Source organism: Sus scrofa, chromosome 7, assembly GCF_054392235.1.
Source record: "Sus scrofa isolate SSC_HxYL_T2T_F1_AM1 chromosome 7, Sscrofa_HxYL_maternal_Yorkshire_Landrace_v2.0, whole genome shotgun sequence".
NCBI lineage: Eukaryota > Metazoa > Chordata > Mammalia > Artiodactyla > Suidae > Sus > Sus scrofa.
In genome coordinates this window covers 84,935,948-84,957,115 of record NC_139389.1, presented here as the reverse complement: position 1 = coordinate 84,957,115, position 21,168 = coordinate 84,935,948, and the positions used below count along the sequence as shown (strand labels likewise).

At 45.8% G+C, this 21,168-nt stretch overlaps 1 protein-coding gene across 9 annotated transcripts in view; it reads left to right on the top strand.

Annotated features, from left to right (window-relative positions):
* Positions 1–90: 90 nt before the first annotated feature.
* The window catches only part of ABHD4 (abhydrolase domain containing 4, N-acyl phospholipase B), a 35,421-nt gene continuing 14,343 nt past the window's right edge, over positions 91–21,168 (top strand). For 4 of the 9 annotated variants that reach the window (XM_005666276.4, XM_005666277.4, XM_021099268.2 and 1 more), the window contains exons 1-5: positions 12,310–12,397; positions 15,611–15,699; positions 17,262–17,634; positions 17,788–17,942; positions 20,027–20,138. In XM_005666276.4, the coding sequence (XP_005666333.1) occupies positions 12,336–12,397; positions 15,611–15,699; positions 17,262–17,634; positions 17,788–17,942; positions 20,027–20,138 (791 nt within the window). In that variant the 5' untranslated portion in view covers positions 12,310–12,335. Of the gene's footprint in view, positions 243–12,309; positions 12,509–15,610; positions 15,700–17,261; positions 17,635–17,787; positions 17,943–20,026; positions 20,139–21,168 lie in introns of those variants that run through there. The other 5 variants (XM_084969255.1, XM_021099269.2, XM_084969253.1 and 2 more) reach the window with 2 other exon arrangements.

Here is a 21,168-nt window from a genome sequence, read left to right as displayed (position 1 = left end):
ATAGACCGACCAAGGCGCGAAACAACCAATGCGCAGACGCAGAATACATCCTCAAAATGAGAACTACAGCCAGAGAAAGCTAGTGCGCCTGCGCAACGGATCTTTCCCTGTGCTGGAGACGTGTACTCTTTTTGTTCCATTTCCGCCGTCAGGTTGGTGACGCCCACAGTTGCTCTAGCAACAAGATAGTGCGGGAGGAAGACCGGGAGAGGCTTTACAGCCAATAGCGAAGCTACTCCGAGGTTTGGAGTCTCTTTGGTTCACTCACGTTCTCAAACATATACTATTTAGATCTGCTATAGGGCAATGTCTGGCGCTCTCCGGGTTCAGTACTTGTTCGGTCCTAATTCTGTTAAGGGCGCTAACTGCGATCCGTCCCAGATCATTGGAGCAAGTCAGGTTGCCCCAAAGTTGGAACCACCCGATCAGTGTCTGAGCGGGCACCAGTTTAGACGTGGTTATTGGGGGTGGGAGGTGTGGGGCGGAGTGGGGGAGCTCGACTTTACCCGGTCCTGAACTGGCTTTAGGATCTAGACTTGGGGACGCTTATTAATAAGAGCGATAGAATCAAACCTCAGGTATTCATTCAGCAGACATTTATTGGGCTCCTCCACATTTTTTGAATTGTAGTTAGTCAATTGTAGGTATTCTTCGGTGAATCTGATAGTCTTAAAAGAGCTGGGGGTGGGCGTGGGGTGAGAAAGTCGATTAAATTGCATAGAGTATACGATCAAGTTTAGCAGCGTGCTACTCCCAACCTAGCATCTTGAACCTGTTGTTGAACTATCCCAGAATGTCAGTGCTGAAAGGCCTGAAAGAGCATTGCCTGGTGCCTGGTTCAAACTCTACCCCTTCCGATTTATTTTGCAGAAGAAAATGAAGGTTTAAGGTTTTGTATTTTAACAAGTGGAATTAGTTACTTGTATTTAGTGTTTTAACCTTTTTGAAAAATAAGGTCCACCTTAGTTTCTGGCTTTTGCCGCGTTTTTTGTTTTGTTTTGTTTTTTTCCCATGCCAGAGGCTTGTGGAAATTACCCTGGCCAGGGATCAAACCAGGTCACAGCAGCAACCCAAGCCACTGCAGTGACAATGCCAGATCCTTAACCCACTGTGCCACAAGAGAACTCCTGCTGCCCTTTTATTTTAGGTGAATCTGATCTAACAGACCTAGCTCATCGCACTTTCAGCTGCAAGTAGCATATAACCAGGTACTTTTTCAACTTATTAGTAACTTTAAACTATCCTAGCCACTCAAGCAAAATTCCTAAAACAGCAAGTAAACCTTCCTTAGTTTTCATTTGTTGTTTGTGTTCACACTGGAACCAGGAGTTCCCGTGGTGGCTCAGTGGTTAACGAATCTGACTAGCATCCATGAGGATGTAGGTTCGATCCCTGGCCTTATTCAGTGGGTTAACGATCCGGCGTTGCCATGAGCTGTGGTGTAGGTTGCAGATGTGGCTCGGATCTGGCGTTGCTATGGCTGTGGTGTAGGCCAGCAGCTGTAGCTCCAATTCAACCCCTGGCCTAGGAATCTCCATATATCGTGAGTGTGGCCCTTAAAAAAAAAAAAAAAGTAAACTGGAACCAAATCGTGTGCTGGCTCTTAGTCATGAGCAAAACCTTGCTTAATTCTAGAAAAAAGAGATATAATCCATGTCCTCAGAAAGATTTACAATCCATCTGAAAAGATATATTCCTAGTCACACCCATTGAGATTTGTACTGTTATCTGAACTTAAGTTCAGTCTAAACCCTCTTATGTTGCTGAGGGGGAAAAAAAGAGGAATGGATAACCAGGCTGGTTCCTATTTCTATATCATAAAGCAAGTGTCATTTTCTCTGACAAGTTGAACTTTTCTCCCTGCCTCATCAGTGAATAGGAGGGTAGCTTTCTCACTGGTATTCAACTTCACACTTTAAAGGCTAGGCTGATGCTTTTTAATTATTTAGGAGTGCATTCCTCAGGGGGGTTCTATTCTGTTAGCTAGGCTTCTTCCAGTAGTCTCTCCCTTCTGTTTTGTCTGCCTTTGATCCATGTCAACTAGCATCATTAGCATCTTCACAGGAACTCCCAAAGGGGGAAAGAAAAAGAACTGAAAAACACCAAATTCACTTACTGAATGCATCCTTTTCTGAGACCTGCAAAGTCAAACACCAATATAATGAACTAAAGCTTTCTGGACTGCTTAAAAGAGCAAGAAGAGGTCTTCTGTGTTCAGTTTATGATTCTATAATCATTGACACATTTTTGACTGATCTGTCAATGGAAAAATTGCTAATACTAGTGTTGATTTCAACATTTAAAATCAGAATATTAATATATGTAAATAGTCATGTCCAGAATAGTGGATAAGTGTGCAGGCTCTGGAGTCAGTCCTGGGTTTGAACCTTCTGTCTGCTGTTTATAATTTATCCAATACAGGACAAGTTAGTCTGACAACCTCATTTTCCTTTTCTTTGTCCTGGGTTGTTAACTGTGGTAAAAATGCACAACGTGATAGCTGTGAGTTTCAGTTTTATTTGGGGACTTACTGAGAGCTATAGCCCACGAGATAGCCTCTCAGGTAGCTGTGAGGAACTGCTCAGGGAGGAGGTCAGCATGTATGTGATTTTGGAGAAGGGGCACCTATAATCAAGCATACATCTTGGTAGAAAGTTACTGTCAGTCACGAGGCACAGCTATCTTAGTGCTTATTTTAATAATTTTAGTGCTTTCCTAAGTATGGGAAGATGCAAGAAATTGGGTTCATAAAATTTTCTCCTGAAAATATGTATCTGCAGGCCTATTCTGCCTGTTTTCCCAGTGCACAGAGTGCCTCACTCCTGATCTATAGCCTGAACTCCTTTCAGGGTGTGTCAAAGGTCAGAAGCGGCAGTGGCTAATGACTAGACCTTTTAGAGCTGATGGCTTGAGTGACATTCTTCATTGACAGGTTGTGGAGAGTTAAATGAGATGATGTTAACATTTAGCACTTAAGGAGTTCCCATCCTGGCTCAGTGGTAACAAACCCAACTAGTATCCATGAGAACTCAGGATACCTGGCCTTGCTCAGTGGGTTAAGGATCTGTCGTTGCCATGAGCTATGGTGTAGGTTGCAGACATGGCTAGGATCCCTCATTGCTGTAACTGTTGTGTAGGCCAGTGGCCGTAGCTCTGATTCAACCTGTAGCCTGGGAGCCTCCATATGCATGAGTGCGACCCTAAAAAGGCAAAAAAAAAAAAAAAAAAAAAAATCATGCTTAACATAGTTCTCAATAAACAGTAAATAAATATTCAGTAAATATTTGCTCCTATTAACTATGTTAATCCTGGCAATTAACTATGTCTGCTTCCCCCATTTCTCTGAATAATTAATTAGAAGTTGGGCAAACCACAGAGCCTCAATATTTAGGGCATGTGCTGGAGGGACTGCAATTCAGATGGCTCTCAGAGAGTAAATCCAGTTTATCAGCTGAAGCTGAAGTCAGAGTAAGCCTTATTAATAAAACGCTGTTGGAAGAGAAAAACTGTCCTTCTCTACTCCTAAGTTCATTGGCCCTTAAATTAGACTAACATAGGCCCTGTTAATTAGGTTAACAAGAGAAAAACAAACGGAAGTTTCTTAACATGTGCATTCCCAGAGGCACAGGGGCGCACTTAGTTATGAGTAACTCAAAAGGCTAGTTAGAACTTGGGCTTGTATGATGTTAAAAAGTGAAATTCGAGTAAAATGTAAAGACCTTATTGGCTTTATTCAACAATTCATGAGTTGGGCAACATCCAACCAACAGATAGAAATGTGCTCTGAGGAGCTATACAAAATAAACTTTTATAGGCAGAAGGGAAAAGGAACAAGGAAATTACACTAGACAAAAAAGCAGATTGGTTAAGGCAAGGTCATTTTCCCTTGGGATGGCAGGGGCCTAGCAGGCAGATTACCTAACAAATACTGATCCGGCAATCCCTGACTGACTGGTTTAAGATTGCATTTCTAGGAAAGTCAAAACTGTAATTAAGTTAACATAAGCGACTCCATTTTGGGTCTGTTGTCTTGTTTTTAACAATACATCTTATCTGGGGAGTTCCCATCGTGGCGCAGTGGTTAACGAATCCGACTAGGAACCATGAGGTTGCGGGTTCGGTCCCTGCCCTTGCTCAGTGGGTTAACGATCCGGCGTTGCCGTGAGCTGTGGTGTAGGTTGCAGACGCGGCTCGGATCCCGCGTTGCTGTGGCTCTGGCGTAGGCCGGTGGCTACAGCTCCGATTCAACCCCTAGCCTGGGAACCTCCATATGCCGCGGGAGCGGCCCAAGAAATAGCAACAACAACAACAACAACAAAAAAAAAAAAAAAAAAAAAAAAAAAAAAAAAAACAATACATCTTATCAAAGCAATACATTTTAATAGTAATAATACAGAGGAGAACTTTGAGTTTCCAAGGCAGTATGTTGTGAGAAGATAAACATATGAAAAATTAATGAAAAAATAAGGGCCAGTTAGTAAAGTCTGTTGGTAGATTCCTCTGGTGTCCCCTCTGGGCTGATGTGGATCTGGAGTTCTTCTCTCCTCCCTGGGTAAAGAGGACCTTTCTGTCCTGCTGAGGCAAAGAGGGGGAGGACAGAGAGCTTTTCTTGTATCTTCTTCTCAGTTGCCTTCAGCTCAAGAGAATCCTTATGCTAAAGTGGCATATTTCAGGGTGGCGTATTCTGCTACCCTTCAGCCCTCAACATTATAAAACAATGGGAAAGTGGAAGGGCAAGAAAGTGCCTTTATAAGCAAAACCCATGATTTTACAGTATTATCTCCTTACAGTTAGAAATGATATTCTTTTTTTTTTTTTTTTTGTCTTTTTTGTCTTTTTTTGTTGTTGTTGTTGTTGTTGTTGTTGCTATTTCTTGGGCCGCTCCCACGGCATATGGAGGTTTCCAGGCTAGGGGTCTAATCGGAGCTGTAGCCACCGGCCTACGCCAGAGCCACAGCAACGCGGGATCCGAGCGCGTCTGCAACCTACACCACAGCTCACGGCAACGCCGGATCGTTAACCCACTGAGCAAGGGCAGGGACCGAACCCGCAACCTCATGGTTCCTAGTCGGATTCGTTAACCACTGCGCCACGACGGGAACTCCAGAAATGATATTCTTTATCAAAAGAAACACAAAACCTCCAAAGAGAACGACTGTTCTAAAGAAATTTGTGTTGTGGCTCAACAGGTTAAGGACCTGAGGTAGTCTCTGTGAAGATGCTGGTTTGATCCCTGGCCTTGCTCAGTGGGTTAAAGATCCAGCATTGCCATAAGCATCACTGTGGCTGTGGCACAGGCCAGCAGCTGAAGCTCTGATTCAACCTCTAGCCCAGGAACTTCTGTATGCCACAGGTGCAGCTGTAAAAAAAGAAGGAAAAGAAAAGGAAAAGAAAAAAAATTCCTGCATAGGAAAGAAGAGTTTCTTTTCCCTTATATTTTTCACCTCTTCCTTCAGATCTGTCTTCTCTTTTAGTGCATAAGACAGCTCCACCTTTAAAACTTTGGCCCTGGCATGGCCATAATCCCCTTTCCTTGTATGATAGTGTGATATAATAAGAAATATATATATTTGTTCTTGGAGTTCCTGTCATGGCTCAGTGGTTAATGAATCAGACTAGGAACCATTAGGTTGAGGGTTCAATCCCTGGCCTTGCTCAGTGGGTTAAGGATCTGATGTTGCCGTGACTGTGGTGTGGGTCGCAGATGCAGCTCAGATCCCGTGTTGCTGTGACTCTGGTGTAGTCCGGGGGCTACAGCTCTGATTAGACCCCTAGCCTTGGAACCTCCATGTGCCGCAGGTGTGGCCCTAGAAAAGACAAAAAAAAAAAAAAAAAAGAAAGAAAGAAAGAAAGAAATATATATTTGTTCTTCATCTCCTGTTCTTGGCACAGAGCTCCTTAAACCCTGGTTATTTCCTAAGTGGTAAGAGCAATAGGATCATCTTTTGTTATAATGTTTGTTTTTGTTCCCATTTCCTGAAATATCTCCAGAGCAATAAATAAAATATCTCCAGGCATCTTTTGTTATTGGTAACAAGCCCCTTTCAGCCACGCTGGAGTTAATGAAGTGACTTTTGGAAAGCTCCTAAGGATAGGAACTGTATGCCAAGTGAACTAATCATTTGATTTCAAGGTGGGGAGATTTCCAGATCTAGGGAGGGGAGAGGGGCTGGAGATTGAATTTAGTCACCAGTGGCCAATTATATGATCAGTTATGCCTGTATAATAAGGCCACAATGTTTAAAAAAAAAAAAAAAAAAAAAACTAACCGAAGGGGCTCACAGAACTTAGGAGTTGTTAATCACATCCAGATGCTGGGAAAATGATGCACCTGAAGAGGGCATGGAAGCTCTCTGTCCCTTCCCCTGTATCTCACCCATGCATCTCTTCTCTAGGACTGTTCTAAATTTTATCCTTTTATAATAAACCAGTAATCTAGTGTTAAAGAACAACAGTTCAACAGAGTAAATTTTAAAGATCTAATTGGCTTTATTAAACAATTTGTGAATCAGGCAGCATCCCAATTATCAAGCAGAGAGGAGCCCCAAAGGGCTACAGAAAGGGAAATGTTTTTAAAGGCAAGACAAGAAAATCATAAAAAAGATTTCAGCTTTAAGTAACCTACCTATGGGAGATAAAAAGGGTCTTTGTGACAGAACACTATAAACCAACTATAATGCAAAAATAAAAACCACTAAAAAAAAAAAGAAAAGAAAAGAAAGGGTCTTCGTAACACATTACCACATCTTCCTTTGGGGGACAGAAAGCACCTTGTGGTTGCCGGCCAGAAAATTCCACACTGACCAATTAGGAATTGAGTCTTAGTCTTAGCATAAGTGACTTCATTTGGGGCCTATTATTTCTTTTTTAACACTAGTAAGTAAACTGTTTTCCTGGCTTCTATGAACAATTCCAGCAAATTTTAAACCTGAGGAGGGGATCTCGTAAACCTCCACTTTGTAGCTGGTCATCAGAAGCACAAGTGACAACCTGAACTTGAGATTGGCATGTAAGGTAGGGGGAGGGGAAGGTCTTATGGGACTGAGCCTTAACCTGTGGGATCTGCACTAACTCAGGGCAGTTCATGTCAGAATTGAGTTAAATTATAGGACACCCGTTGGTGTACACCAAGAACTGGGAAAATGGAGCTCCAGCCATGGCACAGTGGATTAATGATCCTGCTTGTCTCTGTGGTGTTGCCAGTGCCCCAGCCCTGCACAGTGGGTTAACGATCTGTCATTGCCACAGCTGTGGCATAGGTCAAAGCTTTAGCTTAGATTCAGTCCCTGGCCTGGGAACTTCCATATGCCACAGGTGCAGCCAAAAAAGGAAGAAAAAAGAAAAGAATTGGGAAAATGCCTGGTATGGAAAAATCCACATTTGGTGTCAGCAGTGTTGTTGATGTGAATACAGAAAAATAAATGTTTGTTTTTTCTTTTACTTTGCTTGCTGATATACAGATTAAATATGTTACTGTTTTCAAAAAAGAAAATGTTAAGAGGAATGTAATTGCAAACAGCACAAAGTCAAATTTCTAAAGCGTCAAGTTTTTGATCTAAGCCCTAGTACAGCAGCAAATAGCTTCCACAAGCCCATATTACTTTAGCCTAACCTAACTGTCTTTGCAGCCCCTGATGGAATAGAACAACTCTGCAGGCTGCTTTGTCTGATTTCCCTCCCTCCTAGACTTTGGGAATCCCATAAAAAGAATCCCTCAGTCTTGCTCCCTCCCTGGCACCCAAGAGAGAGTTTACCATATTGTTCTTTCCAAAGTCACTCTGTGTAACCTGGGGCGGAAATCTTCACCGCTTGAGCAACATTGTCCAATAGAATTTTTAATTCAAGTCTAAGTAGCCACATGTGGCTAGTGGCTATCATCTTGGAGAGAGCAACTTTAGAGCAATTGCACTCAGTTCCTTTGTTTAATCAAAGGACTTTATTCAAAGATCATTCGAAAGACGACAACCCACTAGATAGAATGATCTATCCCTGTCAGGCCTGAGCTATCAGGTTATCAGTTCCACCTACTTGTGGCATATTTCATGTGATTTATAGGCACAGAAGTTTGTTAAAATTAGCTTCCATCCACAAAGACCATATTAAGGAGTTTCCGTCGTGGTGCAGCGGAAACGAATCTGACTAGGAACGATGAGGTTGCAGGTTCAATCCCTGGCCTCACTCAGTGGGTTAAGGATCTGGCGTTGCCATGACCTATGGCATAATTTGCAGACACGGCTCAGATCTGGCGTTGCTGTGGCTGTGGTGTAGGCCAGCAGCTGTAGCTCCAATTAGACCCCTAGCCTGGGAACCTCCATATGCCAAGGGTCTGTCCCTAAAAAGACAAAAAAAAAAAAAAAAAAAGACCATATTAATACTTTAATCAAACATACAATCAAGATGTTGGAGGTAGAAGAAAGATGTATTCTTTCATAGTTGCACATAGTGTACCTTATCTTGAAGATAAGGAGAAACAAGTACCTAACATTTCTCCCCAGAGATCTGCCTCGAGCAGACTCTGAGACTCTTCTCCACGCTGTAATTCTAACAGATTCAGCCTAATTCTGAGATAGCCCAGCTCTGGGGATGAAACCAAGCAGGACCCTGCAAGAAACCTCCCTGGTACAAAAGCCCCTGTGTGTCTGCACTTTCTTGTTGGTAGAAAAAGGCTTTGGTCTTCAAGGCCTTCCCTGACTTCCATAGAGCAGACTCAATCAGTTACTAATTAGGGAGATGAGGGAACACAGAAACAAAGGAGAAGCCAGCAAGAAACAATACTTCAGTGATAAAACAGCCCTGGTTCCCCCTCAATGGATATACATGATGATCTGATGCATATCTTTGAGTGGCTCTACAGAAATTAACACCTGCCACTCAGGTGGAAGATGGTGGCTACCTGCTGAGCAGAAGCACAAAGACCCTAGAAGGTTGATGATTAAGATCCCTGAAACATCACCCTGTTACCTCACCACCAACCAATCAGAAGAAAGGCATGCCCCTGGCCACTGTCACCTCAAATGTAGCCTTTAAAAGCCCTTCCCTGAGAGTTCCTATTGTGGCTCCACAGAAACAAATCCAACCAGGATCCATGAGGATGCGTGTTTGATCCCTGGCCTCACTCAGAGGGTTAAGGATCCGGCATTGCCATGAGCTGTGGTGTAGGTCGAAATCACCACTTGGATCCTGTGTTGCTGTGGCTGTGGTGTAGGCCGGCAGCTGTAGCCCCAATTCAACCAACCCCTAGCCTGGGAGCTTCCATATGCCGTGAGTGCGGCCCTAAAAAGCAAATAAAAGTAAAAAATAAAAGCCCTTCCTGAATGCCATCAGGGAGTTTGGGTCTTTCAAGCACAAGCCACCTGTATTCCTGTCTGCGCCCTGCAATAACCACTATAACTTCCTTCGCCACAGCCTAGTGTCAGTAAATTAGTTTTGCTGTGCAGCAGGCAAGTCTACATCAGCAGCAGGGACACCTTAGGGATCTATTAACTTTGGTTATAAAAGGCATTTTTCATATGTTCGGCTTTCCTTCTTCTAACCACCCTGTCCTATAGAGCTGGTTTAGGAAAAAAAAAAAAAAAATACAGTGCTTCTCTGCACTGCCTCAGGAGATGAGGTCTAGCAAGATCTAATACCCATTCCAGCAGGTCATCCTTGTCTCAAAAAGTTCTGCATCCTACAGGTTTTCAGAAAAGTGGGAGACTTTGTTGCTTTATCTTACAGTAACATAGCCTGGGATTTCCTGTATGGTACAGCTTCCAAAACCCCTGACACTGTAGGTCAGGGGAAAATGCACAACCTGAAAGTCGAGAGTTAAGTTTTATTTGGGGACTCACTGAGGACTATAGCCTCTTAGAAAGGTCTGACGAACTGCTCCTTAGAGTAAGGGAGGAGCCAGGATATATAGGAGTTTTTGCCTAAAAAAAAAAAATCAAGAAAACACGTAGTCAAACATCAAAAGATTACTGCTGAAGTTTCCTAGTGGCTCAGCAGGTTAAGCATCCAGTGTTATCACTGCTTGTGGCTCTGGTTAGAGCTGTGTCTCAGATTTTATTCCTGGCCTGGCAACGTCCACATGCTGCAGGCACAATCAAAAAAAAATTTTTTTTAATCACTACTAATTACAAAAAACAGACATCTCTAATGACCTCAGTGTTTTTCTATGTATGTGAAGATGCAAAAGTCTGGGGCTCATTGAAATTATTCCTTAGATATGCATCTTAACTTTCTAGGGCCAGTATCCAGAGCACAGAATGTTTCCTGTTTTTCTCCATCCTAAATTCCCCTCAGGGCACACACCATGGTGGGGTAGGGGAGTGGGGGAACCAGTGGCTGCAGTGGCGGCTTGATGGCAGTTCCTATTCTTTGTTCACTGGAATGGCAGGCAACATTCCCTTTCCATAACACTTAGCACATTGTTTTATGAGTAACTGTTCACACATATACTTCCTCACTAGACATTTCATTCATTTCTTTATCCAGTAAGTCTGATTGTGTACGCTGCCACACTCTGTCCTGGAGGCTGGCAGCAAAAGTTGAGAACAAAACAAACAAGGTCCTCTGGGAAATTTCAGCTCTAGTGGCAGAAAACGTAATAAATGAGTCCATAGATATGCACAATGATTTAAGATGGTGATACATATTAAGAAGAAAATAAATGTGATAGAGTGGCTGGGTGGGTGGGGGTCCCTTTTAGACCCTGTGGTCAGGAAAGGCCTCACAAGAGAGGAGGATGAGCTGAGCTCTGAACACAAAGTTGCCAGCTCTGCAAAGGGACAAACAGACTAGGGTGGCAGCAGATAGAAAGCCTGTGTTACCACTAGATCAGCCTGTTTCTTTCCTTTTGATAATGGCATTCTTAGTGCCTTACATAATGCTTGGCTTTGAATAGGTATACAATAGTAACTTTTTTTTTTCCAACTGCCCCTTAGACGTATGGAAGTTCCTGGACTAGGGATCAAATCTAAGCTGAAGCCTCAACCAACACCACAGCTGTAGCAACACCGGATCCTAAACCCTCTGTGCCAGGCTGGCAATCAAACTGATACCTCTAGAGAGACAAGCTGGACCATTAACCCACTGTGCCACAGTGGGAACTCCAGTAATAATTTTTAGCATAAACAAAAGTACTAAATGTATAACTGAATTATCTTTGTCAATCCTTACTATAAGACACAAGACAGAGGAATAAAATTAAGAGACACTAATAACTTACCCACGAGCATGCAGTGGATAAGTGGCAAAGATAAATTGAACTTCACCCAGATTTCTGAACCCAGAAATTATGCTTTTAATTTCCAAGGAGTCTCATTGAACTCTACCATCTGAAGTGCTTCCTAAAAATGCAGCTTTTAGCATCAAGCCAAACCAAATTATTTAAAATCTCAGAGGCCGAGATTTGGAAAGCTGAATTTTTAAGAAGCTCTCTAGATGATTGCTATGCATCCTGAAGTTTAGGACCACTCTGCTTTTTTTTTGACTGGGTCCACGGCATGCAGAAGTTTCCGGGCCGGAGATTGAACCTGTGTCACAGCAGCAACCTGAGCCACAGTAGGACACTGCCAGATCCTTAACCCACTGGGCCACCAGGAAACCCCTAGGACCATTCATTGTTGTAAGAATGAATAAGAGACAGGTCGTCTGTTATTTGTACTACTTTACCCCTCACCTTGCAAATTTCTAGACCCATAAACTCTTTAAATGCCGATTCTCTTAAACCTCAAGCCCTTATAATCAAATCAGTTTCACACTGTAAGGAAAGAAGAAATCTCAGAATCTCCTGAGTCCAGCAGGAAGGCTAAAACAAAACAGAGAGTTCCTGTTGTGGCTCAGAGGAAATGAATCCAACTAGTAATCATGAGGATGCAGGTTTGATTCCCTGCCACGGTGAGTGGGTCAGGGATCCAGACTTGCTGTAACAGGCGGGCAGTTGCAGCTCCAATTCAACCTCTAGGCTGGGAACTTCATATGCCACAGGTGAGGCCCCTAAAAAGGAAAAAAGAAAAAAATAATAAGGGGAATACTAGAGGGGCTGGGACGACTAAAATAGGGAAGCCCAAAAAGTATGCGGAAGATTACAGGGATAGTTCTGTCACTTTAATTATCAGAGGATGGCTTTCCTGTGAAGGACTCGGTAGTTTCGGTACTACTCTCACTGCCCCCAAATATGCGACCAGGATAACTGTCTTATTTTGTGAGGGTCTCAGAGACACCTCACGTGTCTAGTGCCCGGCTGTCCAGCCAGTCCTGGGGCCCCGCCTCCCTGCTCAGGGCGCTGGCCACGCCCCACTTTGTTATCCGACCCTTTTCTGGGTCAGCTGGTGCTGGCGTCAGGTGGAGGGATGGGCTGGTTCGGCTCGACCCGGCAGGGCTTGTTTACTATGGCTGATGATCTGGAGCAGCAGTGAGTTAATCCTGTCTCTTTCTTTATTTCTCTCTCTCTCTGGGCCATGATCCTGGGACTGTTTGTGGCTGAGGAACAGTTTTAGACACCTTCCCGCCTTTCCGTTTTCAGGTCGGCTTCAGGGGAGGGCCGGGCGTTGCGTTTGCTTGCTTTGCTTTTGCCCAGAAGAGGCGGTGGCAGAGCCAGGGGAGCAATGGAAAATAAGCTTGCCTGCAGCCCAGCGGTTTTGACTTTCCACTTTGGTCTTCGCGATTATTCCTCGCTCCCCACTAGTCGCTGCACCCTGAGATTAGATTTAGTGGTGATGTCTCCACTCCTCCGAAACAAGCGTGTTGGACGCGGGTGCGGGGGGTAGCAGCCAGGTCTGCTCGTCTGGATTTGCTCCCGGTCGGGAGTTGGGAGTGTGGGAAGAGCCTCGCTTAGCCCGGCACGGAGAAGGCGTGGGAAGCAGAGAGAGAGCGCTCCACCGCGCTGTGACTGGTCTGGGTAGTGGGCTTTCAAGTCAAGTTTCAGCTCTCGCCCAACGAGACACTTAGCCACTGATAATCCTTAGTAGATAGTTTTAAATCCTCATAACAATATCCTTCCTGCTGCGGTTTCAGAATTAGAGCTTTTGGAATGTGTGACCACTGTCTCAAGGACATCAAGTTTGGGATGCCACCTGTAGGTGGTGTGACTAGTAATTCACAGTCTGATGGGAGCAAGGAAAAGTTGTTTGGAGAATGACTCAGCTTCCAGCCAAGCCGTGGTTGAAACTGGGCCTTTCCTGGATCCTACTGTTCCCCCTTTTCAGAGCTGCTTGCAAAACTAACTTTATGACAATAATAGCTTCCTGGGCTTGAAGGAACTGCCCAGAAGAGTGGTCCTTTCTAAAATGATGCTTCCAAGAGGAAATTTGCAGCAGCTGCGGTGACTTAGGGAAATGCAGGTAGTTCAGCTCCATTTTACAAATGAAGAATCCAGCCCAAAGAAGTTAGGAGGCCTCAAGTTCATAGAGGTCCAGAACAGGCTTCTCACTCAGCGTAGAAGCTCTTCTGCCTCACCCATATTCAGGGTAAAAGCACTCTAGAGGGAAGAGACCACCCCAGCCAGACCAAGTTCATGGCTAAGTGACTGCTCTGATCCTTGCCTCAATTCCCCACCGCAGCCCTCATCTCCCCAGTGATATTGAGCAGATGGTGTGCTAGGCACTATTTCTAGTGCTTTACCTGTAGCATTTTTGAAGAAGAGAGGTAGACCTCTCCCTGAAGTGTATTCCTTGGGACAGCATCTCCTGAGTACTGCTTTGAGCAGTTACAAGGCAATGTGGGGTCCAGATGACATGCTCTGACCTGCCACAGTCTCTGTGGGATGGAGAGTTTGTCTCTTAAGACTGGCAACATTCTGTGGTCTCGGTGCCTATGCTTCAAGCCTACAAGGAATTCCAGTGGGTTATTCAAAGAGTTCTGTGTCTCTGCAGGATCTGAATGATTGAGACTGACAGCGCTCATCTGGGTACAACCATTGACGGACCAGTTTCAGCTGCAACCTCAATATTTCAAACCTCAGTCATTGATATTTGCTACTTACAAAAACACTGGAAATATAGACGGCTTCTGATTTAGCTGGAGGAAAAGAACATTTGTTGGGAGTTTATCTTGTGCTAGGCGTTATTCTGTGCATTAATTCATTTGAGCTTTATAAAACCCTATGAGATAGATACTATTATTACCTCCTTTTTAAAGATGAGGAAACTGGAGTTCCTGTTGTAGCTCGGCAGTAATAAACCCAACTAGTAACCATGAGGATGTGGGTTCGATCCCTGGCCTTGCTCAGTAGGGATTTGGCATTGCTGTGAGCTGTGGTGTAGGTCGAAGATGTGGCTTGGATCCCACATTGCTGTGATGTGGGCCAGCAGCTATAGCTCCAGTTCCACCCATAGCCAGGGAACTTCCATATGCTGAGGGTTCAGCCCTAAAAAAGCAAAAAAAAAAAAAAAAAAAGAGGAAAAAGAAAAATAAAAGTTCATTCACTGAGCGTCTGTTTCGTCCTGGGCAGCTTATGAGGTCCCCTTACCTTTCTAGATGCTCAAAGGTTATTTAACAGGCCAAAGCCATTCTGCTTATAAATGATATTAGTGTGACGAAAGATCCACTTTTTTTTTTTTTTTGGTCTTTTTAGGGCTGCACTTGCAGCATATGGAGGTTCCCAGGCTAGGGGTCGAATCAGAGCCACAGCTGCCAGCCTACACCACAACCACAGCAACGTGGGTTCCAAGCCTCATCTGCAACCTACACCACAGCTCACTCGGCAATGCCAGATCCTTAACCCACTGAGAGAGGCCAGGTATCGAAACTGCGTCCTCATGGTTACTAGTCAGATTCGTTTCCTTGGAGCCACGAAGGGAACTCTCCAGATCCACTTTTTTAAAAAAAAAATTATTCTAAAACTGACACTCCCAACCTTTACCCTACAATGACTTAAAGTCCCTTGGGAGTAAAGTAGAAAGCAACATAGGTTATCTTATCTGTTTTACTGCATGCCATTGGAGGTGAGGACATGGGTCAGCTTTCTACTTATAATCTGGAAACAAGGCCAAAGGCAACCTGTATCCTGTTAGGGAATCACAGCTGAACTTGAACCCAGGTTTCCCTCCTCCTGCTCCCTGTCAAGTCCCATCACATTGTTCAATGCTGTACTGATTGATTGCTTGAGACCCCAACTGGGCACTGACACAGTGCTCTGTACACCAGGGGCTTGAAAGAGGGCATACACAAGCCCTGGTGCCCTGCCAGAAGGACAGGTGGCTTGGGAATTTGTCCTGCTCTAGAGGAACATACAGTCCTAGGGGTGGCAAAGGATAACAGAAACATTAGTTAAAAGTTGGCTCCCCTGCCCACCTCCTTGAACATTATAATAACTAGTAACAAAGGGGAGTTATAAAGTTCAAATGAGATTAAAAAAATGTGAAAGGGCTTTGTAAACTGTAAAATGTGGTGCACGGTGTTCTGAGTAGCTATAGAAACAAAGCGCATGTTATTGTTAATAATCATTTACCAGAGAAGAGTAACAGCCTATCAGGCAGCCAGGGGATTGCTGACTGCCTTAGTGGCAGGTCTTCTGAGCCTGGGGAACACCCTGCATCCTGATAACTCTTTTGTAACAGCCAGCAAGGCTGAGAGCATCAGTGTTTCCATTGCGGACAGTGAGTGTCTCTGTGTCTCCTTGTCCCAGGCCTCAAGGCTGGCTGAGCAGCTGGCTGCCCACTTGGCGCCCCACTTCTATGTCTCAGCTGAAGAATGTGGAAGCCAGGATCCTCCAGTGTAAGTAGAAGCGACAGCTTCTCCCACCTCCCTCTGGAGGCCCAGGATACAGGATCTTCCCAAAACCTGGCACACTCATTCTTGATGAATCGTGCCCGGGGTGGGAGGAAAGGATGTCAATGATTGCAGGGAAGAGATTTGCCCAGAGGGCACATATTCCATGGTCTTGACTCTTTGACATCCCCCATGCTCGTTTCTGCCACATCCCACAACTTCACCGCAAACCCTGTACCAACTATTATCACACAACACATACACACATGCACGTCCTCTCTTTTGCATCTTCCTTCTCCTATTCTTCTCCTTTTCTGTTTCTCCCTCTCTCATCAAGAAGGCAAGCACTTCTTAGACTTACCACCTTCCTACGAGGAACCAACAGTCTTCTATTCTCTTAATATTCCTTGTGTTCGACCCCATTAGCCCCCTCACTTAGTCAGTTAACAGAGGAGTTGGGGATTCTGATAGACCAGCTCTGGGGCCGGGCATCCCAGGAGTATCAGCAGCCACTGACTCACACAAGTCCCTTGAGCCCCATCTCCCAGTACTTCTCAGACGGTCTTCCCTGTCCCACACTCATGTGACTGCCTTGACCCCAGCAGAGCAAGCCCTGCCCACCTCAGTCTGTCCCTAAGAGGCATGAGCCTGTGGTTCAGTCCATTACCCCTTCCACCTGTCTCAATCCCCCCACCTCACCCCCATGAGGACACTTCTGCCCATCAGTCAGCTCCAAATACCTACAAGTACACGAGTGATGGATTCTGGAGCTCTGTGAGGAAAGTGGGGTCCCTGCCTCCCTGGGCACAAAGGGAGCCAGGCAAACAGCCTCAGGGAATAAGATGGCCCCTCTTTTTTTTTTTTGTCGTTTTTTTTTTGTTTTTCTTTTTTTTTTTTTTTTTTTTTTTTTTTTTTTGCTTTTTAGGGCCACATTTGCGGCATATGGAGGTTCCCAGGCTAGGGGTCAAATCAGAGCTACAGCTGCCAGCCTAAGCCACAGCCATAGCAATGCCAGATCCAAGCCACATCTGCAAGCTACACCACAGCTCATAGCTACACCAGATGTGAGCGAGGCCAGGGATCAAACCCGCAACCTCATGATTCCTAGTCAGATTCATTTCCGTTGAGCCACAACAGGAGCTCCGGCCCCTCTTTTTTCTGTCTTTTTAGGGCTAGACCTGTGGCATATGGAGATTCACAGGCTAGGGGTCAGATCAGAGCTGTAGCTACTGGCCTACACCACAGCCACAGCAATGCCTCAGCCTTAACCCACTTAGTGAGGCCAGGGATGGAATCTGCGTTCTCATGGATGCTAGTCAGATTCATTTCTGCTGAGCCACGACGGGAACTCCAAGATGGCCCTTCTCAACACCTACAGACGAGACTGTCTACAAATTGTACTTGGAGTTGAACTCTTAGGCTATATGGTCTGAGTTATAAGAGGCAAGAAAAGGGAGGTCAGGAAGGGCTTGGGGCTGAGAGAGAGCCAAAGAGAAGAGAGTCCAGGCAGAAGAATGATACTGTCAGTACTCAGTCTTATCACTCTGCCCTGGACCCCCTCTCTCCAGGCCTGCAGAACAAGTTCCTGGCCCGATATGTGTCCCTCCCAAACCAGAACAAGATCTGGACGGTGACAGTGAGCCCCGAGCTCAGGGACCGCACCCCGCTGGTGATGGTGCACGGCTTCGGGGGCGGTGTGGGCCTCTGGATCCTCAACATGGATTCACTGAGTGCCCGCCGCACGCTGCACACCTTCGATCTGCTGGGCTTCGGGCGAAGCTCGAGGCCAACATTCCCGAGGGACCCAGAGGGAGCCGAGGACGAGTTTGTGACTTCAATAGAGACATGGCGGGAGACCATGGGGATCCCCAGTATGATCCTCCTGGGGCACAGCCTGGGAGGATTCCTGGCCACCTCCTACTCAATCAAGTACCCTGACAGGTAAGGAGCCACCCACCTCCTTCACAACCCAAACTTGTGCCTTACTGGGAACTTCCAGGTTTTGTTTCTAATAGTTCTCCTCTTCCTGGGCGATTTGAGGGCTATGGAACCTTACAGCAAAGACAACTTGTCTGGTCCTTTTTCCTCCTTCAGAGTTAAACACCTCATTCTGGTGGACCCGTGGGGCTTTCCCCTCCGACCAACTGACCCCAGCGAGATCCGTGCACCCCCAACTTGGGTCAAGGCTGTGGCCTCTGTCCTAGGGCGTTCCAATCCACTGGCTGTTCTTCGAGTAGCTGGGCCCTGGGGTGAGTACCCTGCAGATGGAGAAACTGTTGCAGGAAGAAGGGACCCCCTTCCAGGGCTCGAGAATGGGCTCTTCTCTAACACTTGGAAAGGAATTGTCCAAGGAGACACACGTGCTGACAAAGCAAGAGACTTTATTGGGAAGGGGCACCTGGGCAGAGAGCAGCAGGGTAAGGGGACCCAGGAGAATGGCTCTTCTGTGTGGCTCACTGTCTCAGGTTTTATGGGAATGGGCTCAGTTTCCTGGTTGTCTCCAGCCAATCGTCTTGCTCAGCCTGTGCTTGGTCTGGCTCAGGGTCCTTCTTGGTGGCACCTGCACCTCTCAGCCAAGATGGAGTCCAACGCCAAGGATCCTGGAAGGTTGGCTGTATCCTCCCTCCTATCGGCCCCTCCCAAATTCTCCCCATTAGTCATCAGGGCAGCACCATGTTCCTTATCTGGGCCTCGTGCTGTGAAACAGCTCTTGCAAGTGGCTATTGCCCTTGGCCAAGGTGGGGCAGTTTGGGTCAATGGTCCCCTAACAAAACTATCTCCTCTAAACTGTCCCGTTCTAGAAGCCCCACTCATCTGGACTCTTACCATCCCTACTTATTCATGCAAAATGGGAATAGGCCTAGCACTGTTACTTAAAACTGTTACTCTGGACCAGATGTCTTTGCAGTTTCAGAAGGTTCATTTTTTTTCCTTTATCTGCATGGAAAAAGCTTTCCTGTGCAAGGGATAGATGTAGCAGAACTTCTGCTCTGTGCCTTGGCTAGACCCGGGGAGAGAGAGAGAGGGAGAAAGGGACCGTGAGGTGGCTCTCCCTTTGCTGGGTTTTTATGCTCCATGTGTGAGTTTATGGCAGCCTATTGGTTTCAGCCTGGTAACCACCACTGGATCCCATCTCTGCAGCTCACCCAGCACCTGCAGCCAGGAAAGGTCAGAGTCAGAGCCAGAGCCTCCAACAGAGCCCCGGCCTTCTGACCTCACACTGCCAGCACCCTTCCTTTCAGGGAAGCTTTTTAGTCTGAGAAAGTGAAAAGCATATTTCTGCTACGGAAAAGATCTGTGACCCTCTGTCGTGTACTGATGGCTTATGTATATATAGTGATAGCCAATTTTATGAATTAATTGCCAATGGATGAATAAGAGTTGTCTCTATGCCTTCAAGAGAAACAGAATGGCTCTGGATAAAAGAGAAAAAGGAGCATTTGAGCAGAAGGTAGGAGTTTGGGAAGAAAGGAAGGAAAGCAGTAGACCTGAAGACAAGAGACCAAAGGACAGAGGGCTAACCTTCTTAGGGTTCCCAGCACTGTGGACTCCAGCAGGCCTTCTGTAATCCTTTTCAAAGGAGAGGCCCTGCCCTTACCACTCTAGAAAGTCCAGAAATGAGTGAACGTCAGAGCTAGTATGGCGGGGACTGTTGGCTGGCAGCCATGGAGGAGGGCCAGGGCCCAGGGCATCCTGGCTGTGCCTCCCTCTTACCCCTTGCTTCTCACAAAGAGAGAGCACACCAGTCCAGAGAGAGGAACAGGTCAGGAGTTGACCAGTAGGCCCAATTTTTATAGTCTATTTCAAGTGCCTTACCGCTTGTACGTATACTGTAGAAAGAACAATGAAGGGAACAGATTGCTCTAAAACTGTGCACAGAGTCTGAGATGCCAGTGTTAGGTTTACCTCTTCACTCGTATTCCATTACAGGCCTGAATGAGAGGTTTGAGGGAGGTGATTTCAGAAGAAGAAAAGGCCACGAAGGGTCTCAGGGAGAAAGAGAACATAGCCCAGACATAAAAGCAAAGCATCTCAACCATGGACTCTTATGAGGCTCGTGATCCTTGGAGAAAGAGAACTTGGGACTTCACTGACCTGAAAATAATCTGGTCCCTCAGTGACATTAGACGGTCTCAATTCTTTGGTAACCAACTGACTCTCATTTGTAGCCACCTGGAACTTCCCCAGACTCTTTCTGCCACTATGATGTTAAGTATACAAAGCAAACAAACCTCAGGAGAAATAATGTTTGGTTAAAGTTGTTCACACGTGCACAGGGTGGGAGTCTTTCCTCCCCACCAGCCCGGTCCCTCCCGGTTCTGTCCCCTCCCAGGGCCCGGCCTGGTCCAGCGATTCCGACCGGACTTCAAGCGCAAGTTTGCAGACTTCTTTGAAGATGATACTATATCGGAGTATATCTACCACTGCAATGCACAGAATCCCAGGTGAGGCAGCTCCTGGAGCCAGCTCGGTGTCCATGGGTTTGGAGCTAAAACTCTAGTTGCTGGCAGACTCCAGAACGGTCCCACCATCATTCTGTGCTGTATGTATTTCCTCTCTCTCATCCAGCTGGGGCCACATAGGCATTAGGAGGCTTGATTATTTCAAGAGACTTCCCCAGGAATAGGCACAACGAGATGAAGAAGATAATAGATGAATTAAACATGCCACCCATTTCTAGACAAAGACCCTTGCTCTTAGCCTGACAGGCAAGTGTCTGGAAACATTTGCAAAGATTTTTTTTTCAACTGAAAAAGTGATATGAACATGGTTTTTTGTTGCTGTTTTGTTTTTTGTTTTTTAAAGGGCAGCACCTTCGGCATATGGAAGTTCCCAGACGCCACAGCCACAGCAACACCACCAGATCTGAGCCACATCTGTGACCTACACCACAGCTCATGGCAATGCCGGATCTTTAACCCACTGAGCGAAGCCAGGGATCAAACCTGCATCTTCATGGATACTGGTCAGGTTCATTTCTGCTGAACCACAATGGGAACTCCTGAACATGGTATTTTTAGGAAGAGAGAGAGAGAAAGGGAGAAAAAAGGGGAGAAAGAAAGAGGGAGGGAAGGAGGAAAGGTAGGAAGGAAGGAAGAGAGGGAGGGAGGAAGGAAGAAAGTCTTCTGTCTCAGACCACTTATTCCCAAATGTTCTTGTTTTCTGTATGAGCTATCATGTGACGTTGCTTCAGAGACCCTTCTTCAATATCTTCCTTGGCACACATGTGACTGTATCTCTAGACTGCATTCTTTTTTTTTTTTTTTTTTTTTTTTTGTCTTTTTGCTATTTCTTTGGGCCGCTCCCGTGGCATATGGAGGTTCCCAGGCTAGGGATCGAATCGGAGCTGTAGCCACCGGCCTACAGCTGTAGCCACCGGCCTACGCCAGAACCACAGCAACGCGGGATCCAAGCCGGGTCTGCAACCTATACCACAGCTCACGGCAACGCTGGATCCTTAACGCACTGAGCAAG